This window comes from Atractosteus spatula, chromosome 3, assembly GCF_055471065.1.
Source record: "Atractosteus spatula isolate fAtrSpa1 chromosome 3, fAtrSpa1.hap1, whole genome shotgun sequence".
NCBI classification, from domain to species: domain Eukaryota; kingdom Metazoa; phylum Chordata; class Actinopteri; order Semionotiformes; family Lepisosteidae; genus Atractosteus; species Atractosteus spatula.
The window spans coordinates 69,588,223-69,609,824 of NC_142708.1; the positions used below are offsets into that span (position 1 = coordinate 69,588,223).

Sequence of the window (21,602 nt, forward strand, 5' to 3'; positions counted from 1 at the left end):
GCTCCTCTGCCGCCACCCCCCGAAGGAAGAGCTGGGGGTGGGCGATCCTTCCAAGAGACGCTCGAGGAAACAGTCAGCCGGGCACAGCTGCAGCGGGGGAAACGGGCAAAACGGCAGGGCGCCAGGAAGTGGATCAGTTCGCGCCCCCCGCGCCAGCTCAGTTGTCCTCGTCGCTGTCGTCCGGGCTGATGGCTGGGCTGGTGAGGCTGTAGGTAGGAGAGGTGGGGCTGTAGCCAGGCGAGGTGGGGCTGTAGGTGGAGCCCTTTGGGCTGGTGGGCGAGTAGGTGGGGGAGGTGGGCGAGTACTTGGGCGAGGTGGGCGAGTAGGTAGGCGAGGTGGGCGAGTATTTGGGGGAGGTGGGGGTGTAACCTGGGGAGGTGGGAGAGTACGTGGGGCTGGTGGGGCTGTACTTGGGGGTGGTGGGTGAGTAGGTGGGCGAGGTGGGCGAGTACTTGGGGGAGGTCGGGGAGTACTTGGGCGATGTGGGCGAGTACTTGGGGGAGGTCGGGGTATACTCTGGAGAGCTGGGGCTGTAGGAGGGAGACGTGGGGGTGTACTTGGGGGAGGTGGGGGAATAGGACGGCGAGCTGGGGCTGTAGGAGGGCGAGCTGGGGGTGTAGGTGGGAGACTGCGGGGTATAGCGGGGGCTAGTGGACGAGTAGGAGGGGGAGGTGGGGGAGTAACTGGGCGATGTAGGAGAGTAGGAGGGGGACGTGGGGCTGTAGTTGGGCGAGGTCGGGGTGTAGTTGGGCGACGTGGGAGAGTAAGAAGGCGAGGTGGGAGAGTAGGAGGGGGAGGTAGGGGTGTAGTTGGGGGAGGTGGGGCTGTAACTGGGCGACGTAGGGCTGTAGCTGGGGGAAGTGGGGCTGTAGCTGGGAGAAGTGGGCGAGTAGGAGGGGGAGGTGGGGCTGTAGCTGGGAGAGGTGGGGGAGTAGGAGGGGGAGGTGGGGGAGTAGCTGGGCGAGGTGGGCGAATAGGAAGGCGAGGTGGGGCTGTAGCTGGGAGACGTGGGGGAGTAGGAGGGCGAGGTGGGCGAGTAGGAGGGGGAAGTGGGCGAGTAGGAGGGCGAGGTGGGGCTGTAGCTGGGAGAGGTGGGCGAGTAGGACGGAGAGGTGGGCGAGTAAGAAGGGGAAGTTGGCGAGTAGGATGGCGAAGTGGGGCTGTAGTTCGGACTGGTAGGGGAGTAAGAAGGGGAGGTTGGGGAATAGGAGGGGGATGTTGGCGAGTAGCCTGGACTTTGGGGGGTGTAGCCCCCAGGTGATCGAGGTTCGTATGCAGGGGAAGTGGGAGAGTAGCTGGGAGACATGGCGCCACCTAAAGAAAGAATGAATGAAAACTTAATTAGAAAATGTGATCCCAGACTTTTCAATCTGATTTAACAAAGAACTGTGTCATAACCCCTAGAAGACTCCACCTGTGCAGGGTTTTTCCTCTTGAGATCAGCTCAAGTAGAACTAGTTAGTGGAGTCATCACTAATGCAAACAGACTATTCAATTAACAAAATGGTTTGTTCTGTGCTCCTACAGTGGGGAAACTCTGGAATGCACCTTGGTTTAAAATCTCATTTGAAGATTACTACAGCACAGGATCCACAACCATCATACTGGGACACTGGCTTGGAAATCCTGTTTCAAGCAAAGCATTCAAAAACTGGTTTTCCTTGGTCACCCAGCCCCGTACCAACTAGACCCAACGTTATTTAGCCTTGATTAGCTGAGACCTGATAAGATCAGGCTACAAGACAGTAACACTAAGAAATCTTCTGGACAAATAAGCAAAGAAAAACTTCATCTCCAATGACTGAATTGTCTACAGTTGCCATCAACTTCAAGCTATAACTGCCTGGACAGATGCTGAGGTGCACAACGTCCCATGTGGTCCTGAGAGTCTGCAATTGATCAGATGTTAGTCTCGACAAGAGCCAGAAGTCATCTCTGGCCATCTCACCTGGAGAGGGGATGTAGGGGCTGGCAGGACCTGGCGAGCCAGGAGAGCCAGGTGTGGGGGACCACGCAGGGGAGTAGCCAGGGCTGAAGCCGCTGGCATCGGAGGCAGCACTGGGGGAGAATCCAGCTGCACCTGGGGTCATTCCACTTCCTAAAGAGCCGAGAGAAGAGGAAAGGAATCATGAAAAAGCCAGTACCGAAACAAAAGGATAGCAGTTTCTGCAGGGCAGTGTCCACTGTTACCATACTGGAACGCTTGATCTTTGGGAAGTTTAGTCCAGGAGGAAGAGTGCCACCTAGTGGTACAACAACACCCCTTACAACAGCAACCTGGTTGTCCCTAGAAGTCTCCCATCCCAGAATGGACCAGGCCCAGCCTTGCTAAGCTTCTAAGATCTGCTAAAAGTTGGTAACTTTGCCATTGAGGTTGCACTTCTGGGCACTTGGTGGGGTTTATTTTGCTTAAATTAACACAACACAGAAGGGGTATAACAAGGAAAAGAGAATGAACTGAAGGTGCTGTGGCTGAAGAGAGAACAGAGTGTACTTACCCACACTGGGGGACCAGGCTCCATAGGCTGGAGTGGCTACCTGGTTCCACGGGGTCATTGCAGGGGACATGCCACCCATCGGGCTGGGCGCAGAGCCAAAGAACATCCCAGTGGCTGGAAAGAGAGAGAATTGACTTTCTGGTACTCTACACTTTTTACACCACAGCAGAAACAAAAGCAAAGTGTCCTGCAAGCACATCTCGCTTGTTCTTGTCTTGCATTCAACTTCACACCACAGTGATAAAAACTGACTGTATGAGATACGTTGCTAGGTGCAGCCTGGGTTCAAGACCACTCAATGAAAAGTCTTTCTGCCAGGAAACAAAAATCCCCCCCATTGCACAAAGATGATCAAATTATGTCCTGCATTCCCAGTGCAAGAACCTCCCACTCTCAAGAACCCCAAATAGATCAACCAACTGCAATATGGGTCTCATCACTTTCACTGTACAGCATGAACAATGACACTAGGAGGCTGAAGGCAGAGACAGGACTTACGGCCAGCCATGCTGATGCCAGGGATGTTGGTGGGGATCTCCATGCCAAACTTGCACTTCTCAGCATCTAACAGCAGGTCAAAGCACCCAGTGCCAGCCGGGGCTAGCTGCCCCAGCATGATGTTCTCTGACACGCCTTTCATGGGGTCACTCTCGCCGTGGGCGGCCGCCTCCATCAGAACGTCCACCTGGGTGGGCCGAGAGACAGGGCAGGTTCAACGCCACTGTACAGCCCAAGAAGTCCAAAATGACTTCAAAAGCCAAGGGTCTTTAGGGTTTGCCCTCTTTCGGCTGCACGGCTCACCGTCTCCTCGAAGGAGCACTTCATGAGTGGTCCTGTGTCCTGCCGGTTCACGCCGTGCCTGGTGATGGCCATCAGGTGACCACGGCAAGTCATCGTGTCGCACAGCAGCGCCAAGTGGCGGTAGTTGACGTAGGAGCCATCAAAGGAGATGACGTGGTACAACTCTCTCTCCAGGGCCTTCCTCACCGCCTCGATGCCCAGTACCTGAGAAAGGCCATGTGCAAACATGCCACCATTAATTCTGATGAGCAAAAACGGATCTACCCAAGTCATTCAAGAAAGATCAAATCAATGCTTCTCTTCAAGAATCAAACTTGAACAGTTTTCTGACATGTGGAACTTCCTGCTGCCACCGAGAGATCAGGAATACTACAAACTTATTCTACCCTTGAGCCTGTATCAATGGCATACCATGGCACATTTGCAGATAGCCATGAATTCCAAGCAATCCCACACATAAGCAGAGACCTGGCAGAGCTTTAAATCAGCATAGCGTGCAGCGATATTCATCTGCAAGCCTCTTCCTCACCTGTCCTTATGCATGGTGCTGCACTTGGCTGACCACAGCTCTTACCGTGAAAATCTCCACAATGTCGTTGGATGTGGTGCGCACGGGGTCCACGTCCTTCTCGCTCAGCACACGCATCAGCCCCACGCCATCCGTCTCCAGGATCCACTCCTGTAGGGCCTTGAACTCCCCGTCCTCCGTGATGATGATCTTCTTCTTGTTGTCCGTCTGGGGCAGGTGCATGTACACCTGTAGAAGGTGGGAGCCAACATGAGCAAAGGAAAAAAAAAACCGAACGGCCTTAAGTCCTGTCCCAGATCTAAGGCTCTAAGATCAGATTTAAGGCTCCAAAGTGAAGCCGCACCAGTATATAGCCAACGCATTTTTCACTGCGCACAACTTCCTAACTAAGCTGTGTAGACAGGAACTCTATCAGTGAAACCAGCCGATGGTTAAGAGATTACAACGATGATTCTGAAAGTTTATCAGATGTTTAAAATAAAACTGTGGCATTGCTTTTATCTGTACTCCTTCCTGGAAACGCATACATGTTCCGCCTCCATAAAGAAACAGTTTAATGATAATTTACTATTACTAGGTCAGGTAATAGTGCTTTTATTAAGGAGGGGTGGCAGGTGGGTGAGATAGCCAGGAGGGGGTGTACCTTGCTGATCTGCTCAATGCCCTGCAGCGTCATGTCGGTCAGCATGTTGGACTCGATGCAGCGCAAGAAGACGTCGTCGTCCATCTTGTCGACCACCTCCTCGTCCTGGGAGAGAGAGAGAGGTAATGAGGCTCACTCACATCACCAGACACCCTGTACCGTCTCTCAAGGGAGCAGCTGCAAGTTAACTCCCTAACCCCGCCCACCAGCTGTGTGCGGCCGTTCCGCACGCCTTCTCAGCTCTCCGTGGCAGAGGGAGCACCTGTGGGCGTGCAGGGTGACGCCTTCATCCGACAGCGAACGAATGGCCCCCTACCTCCTGGAACTTGTTCTCATCGCTGTTCATGATCCGGATTCGCAGCACAAGTTTCTCTGCGTTGTCGTCATTGAAGATGCAGTTCAGGTCGTCGCCAAAACCTTTACACGCCAAAAGGGGGGGGAAAAAGATTGGTGAGGTGATGTATGGGTCGTATGGCTGGAGATTGTAACTTTTAATATCACCGACATGGCTTCAGGAGTGAACACCAAGTCCTCCAACACACCTTATGCAGACAAAGTGCTACAGGAACATGTTGCCATTCTTTTCTCAAGACTAGTACCCTGCTCTAATACTTTTAAGGATTCTTGGATACTTAATACTGGGATTTGACTGACATGACATATTGCAACTAGTGGTCCTTAGACAAACTGGGATGGGGGAGAGATTCTTAAAAAAAACTTCACCCCAAACCAAAAGTAGCGACAACCCACCTTGCATGACTCGTAGATCAGCTCTGACAAAAGGTACAATGAATCTGTGGGCTTGTAGCTTTAAAGAGCTGCATCACTTCTCAGAATAACTGAAATTTTGGTTAGCGTTTATTCTCATGTTTTGTGGTGGTAAACATCACAAACGAGAGCCTCCTTACCCTTAACAAATCCTACTGCTCTAAGGCAAGCTTCAAAGAGCATTGAGAATAACTTGTCACGTTTCATGTGGGGAAAAAAGTCACAGCCCTTGAAACCACAAACGGACAGATAACGCGAGGACTTCGCTGGCAATGGCGCCTGCTGCCATTCAACTCAACGGGACAGTTGCAATGGAGCTGTCCCTGAGCCTGGAGACCGACCTGCGTTAATCTTCTCGGCGATCTGCTCCATGGTCAGCTTGCGGTCCGTCATGTGCTTGCGGTCCAGCTCGATGCGCAGCAGCCACGGGGAGATGCGCGTGACGTCGAAGTCCGGCATCTCGTAGTAGACGTTGACCCACTCCTGGTCCTCCGCCACCACCGTGTTCTGCGGGTTGGGATCATAGTAGATGGCGGTGTTGGCTGTCACCTTCCTCAGGGTGGTGTGCTCCAATCGGCACAAGATGTCCTGGAGCACCAGAGAGGAGGAAGGAAGAGGATTTAATATATGGGTTCCAAGCCTGATCCCAGGGTGCGTTCGCACATCAGGAGTAATTCAAGTCTGCTTTCATTTTCAGCTCACCTGGCGTCTCATGTAAAGCTTCCACACTGAAAGCACTGGGAAACACTCACTTGAGGCTCCGAAGCACTGAAGCCCTTCTGTCACCTTCCCCATAAATCAGTCTATCAGTACTCTCGGTTTTATACAAATCACATTTGAATAACAAATGAACAAACTATCACACTATGATAGTCCATACACTGATGCTAAAGCCCACAGACAGGAAAAGTGGACAACGAACAACCTCATGTTCCTGTCCTATGTTCTTACATTCACATGGTAACACTGCTATGACCCACAGGAAAGTGTCCACTCTAGATCCATCTGGATGTGGACCCAATTTCACAATCATGTTGCTCAGCTCACACAACAAAAAGCATTATCGTTTTTGTATGCGGGCTCAGAGATGGAGAATACTACAGTGACATTACCTTGGCCCTCTCGGCGTCCCTAGCTGCCTGGCCCAGCAGGAAGACTGTGAGCGAGGGCGTCTTCGGGCGCTTGGAGATGTTGATCAGCTCCTTGAGACGCGGGACGCCCAGGGTGACATTCTTGGCCGACACGCCGGCGTAGTGGAAGGTGTTCAGGGTCATCTGGGTGGCCGGCTCACCCAGGGACTGGGCAGCCAGAGCTCCGACCATCTCCCCCGGGTGGGCCTGCAGACAGCGGGGTGGGACGTGTGAAGAATTAGATTATAAGGCCAACAGTTCTCCAGAAACCTGCTCTCCAGTCTGAACTTGAGCCTCTTAGGAGCACCACGACCTCGTGTGATTGCACCGAACAGCCCATCATCTATCAGGTTCAAAGCCCATTAATAGTTAAGGATCTTTTTACAAGATAGAACAGGAAAGCTCAGCCGGCTTGAGACTCTGAGCTGCAGCAGACTTTGCACAGTTGGAATGACTGGACTGCAGAATGCCTCACAGGTTCTGCGTCCTTGCCCCCTGACCGTCCAACACCCAGCTCACATCCGTCTTCCCAGGTCAGAGTCCCTGTCAGCTGTGCTTCAGGGATCGATCAGACAAGATCAACAGCAGAGGGGTTTGTTGGAAAGCCGATGAGACTTTGCGTTGTTATGAGTTTTAATATATAGCACTGACAGGGAATGGAATAACCAGAAAATGAACCCACAAAGAGAACACGCCTCGCTCCCTCCCCCTCCCCAGCACACTCACGATGGACTGGTTGAACTTGGTCTCGATCTCCCCCAGTAGCCACTCGTAGGCCTCGGTGCTGAGCCGGAACTCCTCGGTCATGCGGCGGGAGCAGAGCGTGGAACGCAGGTGGATGTTGAAGAGCAGGGTGGCGTTCTCCTGGGCCTGCCTGCTCAGGGGGTCATCCCCGTTCACAATGATCAGCTTCTTGCTCAGTTCCTGGACCCCTGGGATTTCAGTACGGGGGTGAGGGTGAATAAAGCACTTAAGCACAGATATTGTTCCCAAACGCAGGACGATCAAGGAGAACTATCCAAGCAGGACAATCTGAAAAAGCTTAAGCTGGAGAAAAGGAGCCGAGTTGACAGGTTTGGATAGAACCACTTCAACCTACTAGAAACTTAACCCAGAAATGTTAAATGTGTTACTTGTGGGCCCAATCTCCTAACACAAGATTAACTGGACACAAGTCAGTAGTTTTACAGATACTGTACAACAAACAAAATGACTATGAATTTTAAACAACTTATAAATATAAATGTCTGAGAATATTAGATATGCTCAGCTGAGCTGGTAATTAGGTCTATTATGCTCATTTAAGAGACTGAGCTGGAAAACAATTTAGTGGACCTAACCCATGAATTGCCAAGTATAGGATCTGTCTTACACTGCTGTTAATTTAAGACATGTACCTGCTTGGCTGTGGCCCAAGGGCCAGGATTAGGGCCACACTAATCTAAACCCACTAACCTCTGTGCCTGGACCTTGGGGGACAGAGGAGGCCAGCAAGTGGGCAAACGAGAGAAGATATAAATCCCCTAATCTGAGGCCAGAGGCTGCTGCAGCCCCAGACCCAGTGATTTCTTTCCGAAGGAAGCAGGGGACACCAGGAAATACAGGCATCTTGCTTTAGCAAATGGACATTCAGCCACCAGCCAGATCAGGCAAAGCAGAGCAAGGTCCCTCCCCCCCTTACCAGCCAACTGCACAATCTGCAAACCTGCAGGGGCTTGCACGCAAGCCGTGTGCCGTACCTTCAATGACACGCAGAGGGTTTAGGTCAGTGGGGGTGCGCGTGTTGATGCGAAAGATCTTCTGGGCGTTCCAGATCATCCTGGCCAGATTACAGGGTAGCACCACCTAGTGGCAAGGAGGCCACAAAACAACCCTCAATTACAATATGAGATGATGCTGTGAATTCACTGCACAAACAGAGCAACATACTGCTGTAGCACTCTAAGCACAGAAAGCGAGGAGTACTGTTCAACTACAGCAAAGAACATCCCTAATGAATCCTTTCTTGCACTAACCTTGCTGTCCCCAGTGGGAAAGATGGCCCGCAAGATCTCCCTGTCCTCTCTCATCTTCTCAAACTCCCGCTCCAGCTCGCCTTGCACATGAGCGTTCGTCAGCACCTCCTTCACCACGTCCTCCTGCAGGGTGCGCCTCAGAGCACGCTCGTTGGTGTAGTCAAACTTGAACCTAGGCGAAGATTGGGGTGAGGAGGGTAAGGGAAAGAAACATCATATGAACATGCAGCGGTAAACATGCATTTGGACTTTAATTCCTTTGGAGAAACAGGTGAAAAACCTGTATTTAAGCAGAAATTGGGCTACAACTGCATGTGTTTAATTACAAGGCAATGCAGTTTTAGAAGGTCAACTACAGCAGTTGCTAATTGTAAACATAAAATGAGCAAATGAAACTCTACAATGGCTTACGAGGGGTCTCAAACTCCAGTCCTGCAGAGTCCATCCAAAAAGCTTTATAGGTCTGAAGGAAGAGCTACTGATTTACCAATGAGGAAGAATGGCCAAGCACTGCAATTCATCTTAGCAATTTTCACTCAAACAAAAAGACAAGTCTGCCATCTCCTGGACAACTGGAGGAAGTACACCTGCTTGAAATGGAAGCTGCAACCTTACTAAACAACGAGCAGCAACGCACCTCCACGTCTACTTCCTCCTTCTGGTCAACACATCCTTTACAGAAATATGTTCTTAATGGTTGTGACACTTCAGCCACAGAAGTTGTGAAATGTAAAATCAGAGCAGACAGCTGTGAGGGAGCCAAATTTAACATTTTTTTTTTCCCTTGGCTGATAACATGACCAACCATTCGCTCCATTTTGCAAATTAACTGCAAAACTCAATTTTCAAAGATGTCATGTTTTCTTTTTTTGGGCTCCCACATGTGTTTCGGGCTCAACAATCCTGCCCCTGCTCGCTGGGTGCCCAGACCTTGTGCACAGTGACTGTGTGTGGATCCAGCCACTCACTTCTTCTCGAAGGCCTTGTTGGAGGGCTTCAGTGTGGCCATGTTCTGGAACTCCACGGCCTCCCCTGCCAGCCCGTCCTCACCGTAGCGCAGCTGCACCACCTGGTTGATGGAGTTACGGACAGTGGCGTCGTACTTCACCATCACAGACTCCATAGACTTGATCAGTCGTCGCTGGATGTACCCTGCAGGGAAGCAGCAGAAGTCAGGCACTGCGCGGGTCTAGATACAGCTCCCGCAGCCACAGAACTACCATAACACCTCTCGGGCCTGGGCCCACACCTACCTCTCTCCACGCTCTAAACATCGGCAGGGCTCTTGACACTGAATGGGAGAAACTGCTCTCGGAGCAGACGGGCCTGGAAACGGACCCAACTCCTGATATGCATTGTCTACGCAGGTTTGAACAGCAGAGTTCTTTGCCTTTACCTGTCTCGGCAGTCTTGACGGCAGTATCGATCAGCCCCTCACGTCCTCCCATGGCATGGAAGAAGAACTCCGTGGGAGTCAGGCCAGCCAGGTAGGAGTTCTCCACAAAGCCCCTGCTCTCAGGGCCGTAGTCATCCTTGATGAAGTGGGGCAACGTGCGGTGCTTGAACCCAAACGGAATGCGCTTGCCTTCCACGTTCTGCTGCCCCACCACGGCAATAACCTGCGGAAAGTAGGGGGAGAAGTAAAGGGTGGAGGTCTCTACTCGGTGCAACACCATTATCCATCCCCCCAGGTACCAACAGTTCCCCACTATCAGTTCCTAGGCAACACTGTAAGCTATAATGACTGGGACAGAAAGGACGCAAGAGAATTTTACAAGGAAAAAAACTATCATTCTGTCATCCTCTGTAGAACTATATTAACTTTTGGGTTTAAGATCAATAGCGGGGATTGTGTGCAACATCTGATTCAAAAGAGAAATGCACATTCTTACTACAACACTGTCAGCAATAAAAGTATGATCTAAATGCTCATCAGCCCAGAGTAGGTCCTGGTTTCTGTAATATTAAGAGGACTAAGCTTGTCCTGCAAGGGACACCAATTCACCCTAGAAATGCAGGTACCCTTTAGAACAGTTAGATGGACTACAATGATCGAGGCTGAGCATGTTAACCAGTGACACAGTAGCAATTTTCAGAGTGGAAACTTGGAACACCTGTCCAGCTAAACTGAGAGCCCTGACTTAATGCTCTGTGCCTCCCCCTGTCAGAGTCTCAGTTAAAAGATTCTCAGTTTAGGTCAGTGAGGGACCCTTGCCCTGCAATTCATCATTATTACAACCACTAATAAACTGAAATAACTGAAGAACCAACAGTCATAATCAAACAGACTGTTGCTGGAGACAGGAGCCTGTGCACCCCACACCCCACCCTGCGTACCTGTGAGATATTGATCTTGGAGCCCTTGGAGCCGGCCACCACCATAGACTTGAAGTTGTTGTACTCGGAGAGGGACTTCTGGGCGGAGGAGCCCGTCTTGTCTCGGGCGTCGTTCAGGATGCGGTTGACCTGGTTCTCAAAGGTCTGCCTCAGCGTGTTGCCTGGCGTGGGCTCCAGCTCATTGTTGTGGGCCTTCTCGATAACCTGGAGAGCAGCAGAGGCGGCAGCGGCAGACAGGGGTTAATGACAGCAGAGGGTTGGTTCTATAAAGTGCAGATTCTCCATGAGGCATTTTGGCACAGCTGGGTCAACGTTTTCATTCCAAGTCAGAACTGCTCTAAATGTACAAGCCACTGTCCATTAAAAATGTGCTATAAGGAAAAGGAACTTTTCACTGACAAGAATTTCTGGGATCACCTGATCACCTTTCAGCCTTGAGCTCACATCTACAACATGACCTCACCTCTATCACATCCTGCTTGGCCTTCTTGATGGTGTTCTGGATGTCCAGGTAGGTCTTGGCATCAGCAATGGAATCTCCAATACCGATGGAGTGACCTGGACAAGCAAAAAAACAGGTTATGAAGGAGAGGAAGGCCCGTCTGAACTGTCGAGATTTGAACATACGAGGGAGAAATTCGGAAAGCAAGAGAGCCAGGGAACGCAGAAGAGGCCAGGAGCAAGTCTGAAAGGAATGAGGAGAAAAAAAGCAGAAAATTCACCTGATAAGATCAGGAGGAAATAGGGGTGGGGTGTGTTAACTGCAAATCGCTGTACTGTTTGGTGTTGGAGACATCAAAGCACACCAGTTATACATGTCGTATTTGCTTGAGCATTTCAGATGGGCTACAAAGAAGGAATTGTCGCCAGGAGAGGAGGGTGCATGCTAGAGCTCTCACCCTCAATGAGCAGCCAGTTGTTGACCACAGTCTGGATGTTGCTGTAGAAGAGGCGGGTAACATCATGGCCCATCTCTAGGTAGGAGATGTGCACCAGGGAACCAGCAGAAGTACCCAGAGACTTCTTGCACAGGATGCCCATGATCAGCTCCCCATTCTCCACAATGACCTGAAAACACCAAGAGTGAGCCGGGAGGGGGCACGAGCAAAATTACATAAACCTAGAGAACACATTCTTTAAGGCATTTTGTCAGCATCTTGGTCCTGAGGCACTGCTGCACAACACCATTCAACCCCCACAGCCAAGGGATGATGATTTATATAGCTGTGATTGGTCTAATCCAAGGATGCTGCAGTCTGCATTTAAAGCATGACTTCCCAATCCTTCTGCCGAGAGATCCGAGTGCATCCGAAATTTAGTTCCGATAACAGAGCTCAGACAGGATAAAAACCCAGTAGACCCTGGGGTCACAAAAGAGACAGAGGCTTGTGACTAGCTGACCTTGGTGTCCCCTGGCGAGATGTGCTTGTATGGCCCGCTGTCCTCCTCGTCAGGGTGCGTGCTGTGCGTGCGGATGGCGTTGATGTGCCCGGGGATGATAAGGCTGAACACCTGCTTGCCCGTCCAGAGAGGGCGTGGCTTCAGGATGGCCGGCTGGGGTACCTTGCCATCCCACGTGGAGAGGAACATCAGAAGGTTCATCACTTCCCCCTACAGGAGAAGATCCAGCAGAAAAACATGCTGGTGATGTATATATACACATCATCGGAACGCGTGAATTACTGGGCTTTTTTTTTCTAACACGAAGAAGGATGGTTTGATTTACAATATAAAATAGGCTGGTTTCAAAAAGAGGCCATTCAACCTAACTCGCTCAGATGCTTGATCCTGTGTTAATGTTCCACTTTACATCACAGGATTTCACATAAAAACAGTGAATTTTGGAAATCACAGCATGCACTGACACAGGATTTGGAAAGGAAATTACAGCATTAGAAGGCAGTGTGCTGCCTTATTGTTCTCCACTTGGACTGCAAGCTCTGAGCAATCTGAAGGTCCCTCACACTGGGGCTCCTGCTCCGAATGTGCTTGTGATTAATTCTGGGACTATGAATTTCCCCAGGATCTGCCATGGTTTGCTTGATTTGAGTTGAACATTGCTGAACGAAGCAGATTAATCCACAGTACATGTTCACGGAAAGGTACACCATCCAGCTGCAACTGGAAAAAGAGGTAAAGACGCACATCTGGGGGGGGAACAAAACCGGTCTAGTCGTACCCGGTCCAGGAAGACGTCTCTCTTGGTAAACTTGCGGACGGCGGTGAGAGTGTCCTGCACGATGCCCATGACGGGCCTGTTGGACTGCGGGGTCACGATCATGCGCGGCACCATGGCCAGCTCCTGGATCTCGGCCCTGGTCTCCAGCGACTGCGGCAGGTGCAGGTTCATCTCGTCGCCATCAAAGTCCGCGTTGTACGGGGTGGTCACACTGTGCAGGGGGGACATGGACACCATTACAGATGAGCAGCGACCACTGGTTTATCTGTGAAACCAACACTGCCGCTTCAAGAACAGCCCGAAGTCACCTTCTACAAAGAGGGTAGGAAGAGGGCTCAGACTTCTTCCATCTGCAGAGTGGTGACTCCTGCACATTCCCAGACAATTTAAAAGTATTCCCAGGACACCGTGTGCCTGCTTATCCTGAAGGAGAGCTGGGCGAAAAACCCTAAGAAAAGACTGGGTGTGCCTTTTCCCCCCCCATCTCTAAAATTCGCAACTCCCTCTTGGACTGCGGTAACTGAAACGGTCCACAAGTATTCCGGGAGAGAAAAGCTAGGAAACAGATGGAGAAAAGGGCAGGATGAGATCTAGAAAAGGGCTTTCGGGGTGGAGGGAATTGATGAGGGGGTTTTAAGAGAGGAAGAGGAGAGTAAGTATGGGGAAATCTAGAGGATAGAGAGGCCGATTCTGGGGCTAGTGGCTCTGGCCCTGAACTGGTCATTTACCCTAATCGAAATCTGGTTGAATCAGGTTGCTTACTTAGAACTTTGCAATTTCATTTCTTCGAACCAAAAGGTGGAGATAAAGATAATGAAAATTAACAAGGCAGCCTCTAACACTAAAGAGCTGACAACCTAAGTATTCAAGTCAAAGTTCAAATATGAGGTCAATCAAGGGTTCGACTGTCTCAGAGAGAGTAGCTGGGACACAAACCAGCAGGTATATGGGCTTCCAGGACCAGGATTGGGAACGCCTGATTTAGAGCACTGATGTCAGGCCAGTGAAATGGATAGACAGAGGGTAACGAGCTCTGAAGCAAGAGATTCAGAGAAGAACAGCAGAGCTGGTGAGAGAGAAAGTCCTAGGAAAGACCCAGGAACTGGCAGATTTAGAAGCTTGTATAAGCATACAGAAAAAAACATAACATTTTTGAGGAACAACATGTGTTCCAAAAAATCCTCATGGACTGACCAGGCTGAAAGAGACTGTGGAGGACTGGCGTTCTTTATTAAAAAAAAAGACAGAAAAGATAGTGGCACACTGACAGCGCTCAGGAAGGACAAAGTCACTGCAATGAGGACTGTGTGTTTAAAAAAAGAAAAACATTGAACATCATGGGAGCAGACATTACCTGAGGTTGAGCCTGAAGGTGGACCAGGGCAGGATTCGTACCCTGTGCCCCATCATGGACATTTTGTGCAGCGTGGGCTGTCTGTTGAAGATCACGATATCCCCATCACACATGTGTCTTTCCACCTGAAAAACAGAGGGCATGAGAGGAAAGCTGCAGCATACTACAGAAAACATGTCTGTCTTTGCTCAGGATACACGACGCAAGGGTCCTGGTCATGTGATTTCACAAGGTGGGCACTTAGGGAAAAAAAACTCAGGGGTTGCCTCCTGGCCTCAGAACAGAAATCTACTTCCTTTTATGACAAAGTATAGCTAGAATTTCTTTAAAACTAGGTTTGGGCCTGACCTTGTATCCTATCTGAAGATGCAGGTCACTGGGCTTGGGGTGGAATCGAAGATCTATCCTGTCTCCGTTGTCCCGGATAATGTATTTGGCTCCTGGGTACTGGCTGTTCCCTCTGCGCACCAGCTCCTGGAGCCTGATGAAGGGCAGAAAATAGAAACTTCTATTGAACACGACGAATTATCAAGAAACGCTGAACTGCAAAAAAACTTAGAAGGGCTACACTGATGGCAATTTCTCAATCCTGGAATTAAAGTCGGAGTGGGGTTTTGACCGATTTAACTGATTTTAGGAGAGAGCAGCTTTGATCCTGCACTCCCAAATACTGATCAGATCTGTATTCAAATAACTGTTTTGTTTGATTCTGTGTGACTCTGCGGTAAATCATTATTTTTCTTTGTATTAGTTAAATACTTTATATATGGTCCAGCAGCAGTGAACCATTTCAGGTTTTCAAAACAAAGCTGCTCGTCTTCTGAAGGTTTTAGGGGGCAGCCAAGAAAGCCGACGAGGGAGCTCACCTGTCGATGTTGAAGGGCGTCACGATCTCGGCGAAGGTCATGTTGGCAGCGATGGAGCGCGGGACGCCCACCTGGTCGATCTGCAGGTTGGGGTCGGGCGTGATGACAGTCCGGGCCGAGAAGTCCACTCGCTTCCCCATCAGGTTCCCCCTGACCCGGCCCTCCTTGCCCTTCAGCCGCTGCTTGATGGACTTGAGCGGCCGGCCGGATTTCTGCATAGCCTGTGGGGGGGGGACAAAACACAAGGGGGCGTCAGAGAGCACGACGGCGCGACGCAGGAAAGGAAACCAGGAGCGGCGAGCGATCGCGCCCGTACCCGGGGCAGGCCGGGCAGCTCGTTGTCCACCATGGTGGCCACGTGGAACTGCAGCAGCTTGACGTCCTCGGCGATGACGTGGGCCGCCGCCCCGCTCTGCTCGTTGCGGCGCAGCTGGTTGTTAATCTTCACGATGTCGGCCAGCTTGTGAGTCAGGTCGTCCTGAAGGAGAGAGCCCGTCAGCACCGGCCAGTCCCAGGGAAATGGGAACGAGTTGCGAAGGAAAGGGGGCATTTTTGCTTTTCACTTTAAAAACACAAAGCTCAGGCGCTGCGCTGTGATGGATGTACAAGGACGTAATGGGGCCCAGAGGCTCATCTGACTAGAGCTTTTCCCCCGTGTCTGTACTGGGACGCGACTGACTGGAGTGAAGTTCCTAGGTGCAGGATGAACCTGTAGCTTTCCTGCTCAACTACTCTGCGCCATAACAAGCCCGGAGAGCCATTCATAAGTGGGATTACACTACTAAAAAGAGCCTCTGCTGCCAGTCCACAAATCTGTCATTTTGGTCAGACACTGTGCAAAGTCCCCTTTCAAAAAACAGCATCTCCAAAGTATATCTTGGTGCAGCCATACAGACACCCTGAATTGCTTTTTTGTGCCTTTCTGACTTGCTCAAGCAGTGTGCACAGACCAGCTTTTAGGCAAGGTGACCCTCACTCCCATCATCCCTGGCACACTGAGAAGGGTTTTAAGCTTTCTGTTAATTTTCCTGGAGTAACATGCAAATTTCCTACAGTACCTTCAAAAAAAATCAAACATCGAAGTCTAACAGCATAGGGCACGACAAGCAAATTAATCTGATAAAATGACTCCCATTTCCTGTAAGCAATGGGACAATGAACAGCTGAGCAGTGTTGGTGGTGAAAGGAAAAGAAAATGAAAGCACATTTTAAACTCACAAAAAGCAACCCGTTGTCACCTGAGACTAGAACAAAGCATGGTAGCTCTCCTGAGAGCTTGCTGGGTGTCAGCATGGCCACACCTTCTGAGAGCTTGATCCTTGCTCTTTAGCACTTTCTACTCTGCCTACACCAGAACCGCTGCCGTCTAGACTCCTCGGCCCCGGGCTGCAGCAGGAGGTACCTGGTTTCGAGCAGAGCCCTGCATGACGACGGCCGGCCTCACGGCCAGCGGGGGCACGGGCAGCACGGTCACGATCATCCACTCGGGCCGCGCGAACTTGGGGTCCATGCCCAGGATGATGTCCTCCTCGTCGGAGATGCGCTTGAAGATCTCGTGGACGCGCTCGGGGCTCAGGAGGATCTTCTTCTCCTGCGAGTCCTCGTTCACGTGCTTCCACTCGGCGTACAGCTCCAGGCCCGAGCGGCGGATCCGCGGCTGGTATCGGCCACAGCCGCCGTGGCCCTGAGAGAGAGAGAGAGAGAGACAGGGGAAGAGCAGGGCGGGACAGAGAGGTGTGAGTCTCTAGGAAATAGACTGATCGAAGGCCGCAGCCTCCTCTTCTCAAAGACAAGAAAAACACCTGAGTCAAGGCGCCTACAGGGAAGAACAGCCGACTTCAAGAGGAGAAGGGGTCAGAGGGAGAGTAACGGAGGCGGGCACCGAAAGGCAGGCCGAAACGGAGAAGAAGTGGAGACAGCCAGCAAGCGAGACAGAAGGGGCCTCCTTACCTTCTCTTTGGTGATGTCCTCCTCGGTCTCGTTCTGCTCCACACCGAACTTGTTGTCCATCTCCTCGCCGCCCTCACAGATGTTCTTGCCCTTGCAGAGGTCGTACACGTGGGTCAGCCGTTTACGGGGCTGCCCCTTCGACTTGCCCAGGATGTCCTTGATCTTGGGGTTGTTCTGCGGGGGTGGATGGGAAGGAACTGCGTTAAACAAAAAAACGCACAGAGAGGGACGAGCCCCGCACTTCTTGGAACTCCAGCTGCCGGGTGGTTTTAACAGATAAAGGTAAAGGGCTACCCCCCCCCCCACCTCGTGACGACAGCCCCCCCCCCCCAGTAAATGCACTCCCCGCACAGCAGAAGGAGAAAGGGTCACTTACCGAGTCCACCAGGAGCTTGGAGCAGAAGAAGCAGACGCAGCGGAGCACCTTCATGATCTTGTTGATGAAACCAACGTGGAAGACGGGCTTGGCCAGCTCGATGTGTCCGAAGTGGCCCGGGCACTCCGTCATGTTCCCTGGGGGGAAGAGAGAGAGAGACGGCAAGGCACTGGGATTAGGAGACAAGCAGAAAAAGAGGTGGAGGAATCACGCCACCCCCAAACACATGGCACTAGAGCAAAACATGTTCCAAACAAAGCAGACCCCCAAAACTGAACAGCTTAAGAGCTTAAGATACATAATTTTTTTATCACAGACTAGTGTCACCTAAAAAATACTGACCAAATAGAACTGCTGCTATTGCTTAACTTGCACTGTGTTTTTTCTCAGTGCAGCATAAAACCACTACGTTTTAGATGCTGTAAGGGGTCACCTGCACAGATTTGAACTGGATTTAAGAAAACGCTGATGTTGATACACAGTCTTACCCCGGCGCAGGCAGAAAGAAAAGTGTATTTGTGTGATCCTTTAGGCTATGCGTTCTAATGCAAATGGCTTTAATTATTCATGTGACAACAGCAGGGTGTCCCATCACACTCTTACTGCAAGCCCCAAACTGGGAACCCTGAAATCTCTCCCTCTGGCAATAAACCAGGTATGTAAAAACACAGTCACGACAAGTTACCCGAGTGATGTGCGATGTTTTGCTATGCATTCAGATGTACTGAAGCGCTGTCTCCGTAAAAAAAAATTCTCCTGGGAGACAAAAGTTCCATCTTATCTCGAACTTACACCCCCCTCCCCATCTCTCAGTCCCTTACCTGCGCACGTCTGACACCTCCCCGACCGCTCGATCACGCCTTGCCGGGGGTCCATCAGCCCCCCCAGCTTGGGGCGACCCCCTTCTGTGGTTTCGGGGTACTTGATACCCCCTTCTGTGACTGACATCCGTTTCTAACGAGGGAAGAAAGCAGGTGGAGGAGGAACAAAATGAGATACGGGGACAAACACGTTGCTGGGGTGCCACTCGTCAAGAGTCCTGTTGTGGGGGCACTTTCTGCAGCCCCATTCACAAACAAGGAGACAAACAACACCCAAAGGCCATCAACTCTCATCACACCCAACCAGAGGCCTTTGAGAACAGTCAAACAGTTATCAGGGCTAAACTACCAAAGCCCTTTCTATAGACAAAGTGGCTCACAGAACCTAACGTATTGCCTTAAAAAAAATAAAAGCATGCGAAGCCTCCCCTTAACTCAGCTGGAACGACTGGAGCACTTGGGTTATAGGACAGGCGGGTTTGACCCCGTATGATCATCATCTGGAACACAACTCGTCAAAAAGCTCCAACTAAAATAACCTCGCTGCCTTCTGCATGTACATATTTTTTTTTAAAATTAAAGGAACCAAAATGTAACTGCTGCCAATTAAAAACAAAGGAAAAATCAAAACTTAAATAATAATCATAACGTCACTTGAGTAAGATATGGTTGTAACTTCATTCCGAATATAACAGCGTGCTTTCCGAAACCACCCTGTCGGTCGCAGCGTGGGGGCATAAATAAAGCGACAAATTATCTTTTCCAAATCGACCCCATATTTAATATTAACCTTAAGAAGCTACTGGAGAAATTTACTTTTATTTGCTAGCACACACAAATTATGTCAAGCCACAACACGAGAGTACTACTGTACGGAGGAGGAACGAGTAACCTTTATTATAGTTCGTGTACCATTCATGACAAATTAACACACGTGGGATCTGTTGTGAACTGTGGTTTAATACTTCATCAGATGGCTGGCCTTCAATCACTAAGATTTAAGTCCGAACTAATATTGGTGCACATAACTTATTGGGCATTATAGGAAAGAATGTGTTGTCTAGGCTTTTTACAGGTTAACACAAGAAGGTAAGATGAAGCCATATATATATATATTTGATCTAAACATAACCCAACAGCTCAAGAAAACTTGAAGAAACTAGTTTTCTCAACTTCCTACTCTTGAACTCATAAGACGTGAAAAACTCTCAAAAGAAGGCAACACGCAATATGGATGTATGGCACAAGTAAGCTGTAAAGATCAATGACAGAACTTGCTTTAAAAAGACCAAGAATGTGTTTAATACCCCTCTCCCCTCCCCGCAAAAAAAAGACCTACAAGTTCATCGGGGCTGATGATGCCGAACTGAACTCTCTTGATGAGGCGCAGTGGGCATGCGCTGTCGCCGGAAGGCGGTCCGTGCATCCTCTCTATTCAAACAGACGCGTCTCCCCTCGGCACGCCGCTTTTGAAACAGGAGGAAGCAAAAAAGAAAACAAAAACTAACACCGAGGCGCTTTTTTTAGTCCACAACAGCAACCGGAATGTATCCGATAGCGATTGCTCGCGTTCGTGCGTTGTTTCAGCGGCACCGGAGATTATTTTTTGCGCGTTTTGGGATAAACGCGGTCCCTACCCTCTGTCTCCTCCCCTTTTCCAGATCTACACCCCAGTGCGCTCTTAGCGCATCTGAGGCGCTTTGGTCGCCGCACGCGTTTATATAGACTCCTCGCTAGGCAACGGGTTCACCCAACCTGGAGAGCAAGGGCCGAGCAGTCTCGGGGCGGGCATTCAGTCTTCGGAGTAAAATGCTGATTGGCTGCGACTGAGCACTGTTTGAATAATTAATGAACTTGCACGTTCAGCCAATGACTGTGGACGTTTTTGTTTCTGGACGTATTAAAAGTGAAGGTGGGTCTAAAGTTACGATGGCGAGTAATTATTGGTCATAGAGACCAAGGGGCAGGATTATGATCGTAAATATATTACAACTTTATTAATATTCTATAAAGCCTGCTGTAAATGGTCCGATTGCTTATGAATATTAATCAGACCAATACGCTAGCCCAATCTCTAGACACAGCTTGTGAATAATTACTTTTATAGGCGGGGAGTTTGAATATTTTTTATGTCGTCCAGCCTCATTTCCGAGTATCTCCGAATTTTGCCGATTCTCGACTTTTTTTGTTCCTTTAAGCGAAAATAAAAAAAATCTCTGCTGTCTCGCCCGTCTCGCCTTGGATCAGCTACGGCTCTTGGAAAAGAAGAAGCTCGCTGTCATGGCCTAACAAGACCCAGACAGAAACAAACTTGAAACAGTACGACTAAAAATGACAGATATATGCTTTAAAAGGCACCACCGATGTTATTTTTGTTGTCATTTTTTATATACGTCAAATTTTTATCTCATTTTCGCCATTTTTGTGCAGTTCGCGGGACTATGCAGGAAGCCTCGGACTCGAGTAGATGTGGAGGCTGTGACAGCCTGCACGGTCTCGGGTTAGGTACTATAGGAAAGACCGGAAGAAGCCCGATGATGTAAAATGGTAATTTTTTTTAAGTGGCTTGATAAATCGAGATGTGTGGTCACAGAAGGGAACGTTTGTATGAGGGATATATGGTTTTAAATGTGGGGAATGTTGTCTTTTTTATTTAAATGCTCGATTCTTTGTCAGAGGCCAATGCAACAAGGAAAAGAGTCGAAACTCTGATAGGCGGTTATTTAGTGGCGGGGGGGGGGGAATATTACATCTACCTTTATTTCAAACAGCTGGAACTTGTAGTCTCCGGCAGTTTGGATTGTCGAGAATAAATTGATAAATTGTCGATAGAAGGATGTTTATTTCGCTTGTCTTTAAGGTAACTATAGGAGTTGTTTGTTGGCGCTTGGCTAAGAGCGACGAAGCAAGAATGGCCGTGGTGTGGCTTTTTAAATAAAAAAACAGAACGCGAACATTTAGATACGAAATATAGCGAGAAATTAATTCGTCTAGAGGTCTGGAAAATGGGGTTAGTTACAAAGGTCAACTCTTACGAGCTGAAAATGGTGGAATACTATTTTTTTCACGTTGTGTGTTTTAACGTATCCAGCTGGGGGATTCCGTCGAAAAACAGCGAGTCTTTGTTTCCTGCTGTTTGTGTCGAAAATGTCTCCCCCAAATGTAGTTACATCTAGTGAATAAGCAATATTTTAGGCAGAATTGTAAGTGACGGTAGGTTTCTTATGCTTCAAATTATATTAAGTTCCTAAAAAATATATATTTTTTTATTGTCAATAACCAATTTATATCGTAAGTGTGGGGGTCCATTGGCTGTTCGTGATTGAACGCTGTGA

General features: G+C 49.7%; 1 protein-coding gene across 1 annotated transcript; it reads right to left on the bottom strand.

The window, feature by feature from the left end:
• Nucleotides 1-20: 20 nt before the first annotated feature.
• On the bottom strand, nt 21-19,959 carry polr2a (RNA polymerase II subunit A). Its single transcript, XM_088911394.1, has 29 exons — nt 19,607-19,959; nt 18,268-18,400; nt 17,447-17,583; nt 17,071-17,244; nt 16,523-16,804; nt 15,437-15,598; nt 15,121-15,341; nt 14,603-14,735; nt 14,255-14,379; nt 12,901-13,111; nt 12,123-12,332; nt 11,621-11,789; nt 11,185-11,279; nt 10,722-10,925; nt 9,781-10,003; nt 9,353-9,536; nt 8,385-8,556; nt 8,109-8,214; nt 7,096-7,301; nt 6,352-6,576; nt 5,581-5,827; nt 4,788-4,888; nt 4,472-4,576; nt 3,874-4,056; nt 3,300-3,503; nt 2,997-3,183; nt 2,499-2,612; nt 1,949-2,098; nt 21-1,314 (listed from the first exon to the last, which is right to left on the bottom strand). The coding sequence occupies exons 1-29, from the start codon at nt 19,691-19,693 to the stop codon at nt 158-160; spliced, it is 5,907 nt and encodes a 1,968-aa protein (XP_088767520.1). The 5' UTR covers nt 19,694-19,959; the 3' UTR covers nt 21-157.
• Between the last annotated feature and the right edge of the window lie 1,643 nt (nt 19,960-21,602).

Excerpts from the sequence above, each read along its gene's own strand:
- polr2a (XM_088911394.1), bottom strand. The coding sequence starts at position 19,693 with ATGCACGGACCGCCTTCCGGCGACAGCGCATGCCCACTGCGCCTCATC. Across the intron at positions 11,280-11,620 it reads CAACTGGCTGCTCATTGAGG|GTCACTCCATCGGTATTGGA; the intron begins GTGAGAGCTCTA and ends TTGCTTGTCCAG. Across the intron at positions 9,537-9,780 it reads CGTCAAGACTGCCGAGACAG|GGTACATCCAGCGACGACTG; the intron begins GTAAAGGCAAAG and ends GCTTCCCTGCAG.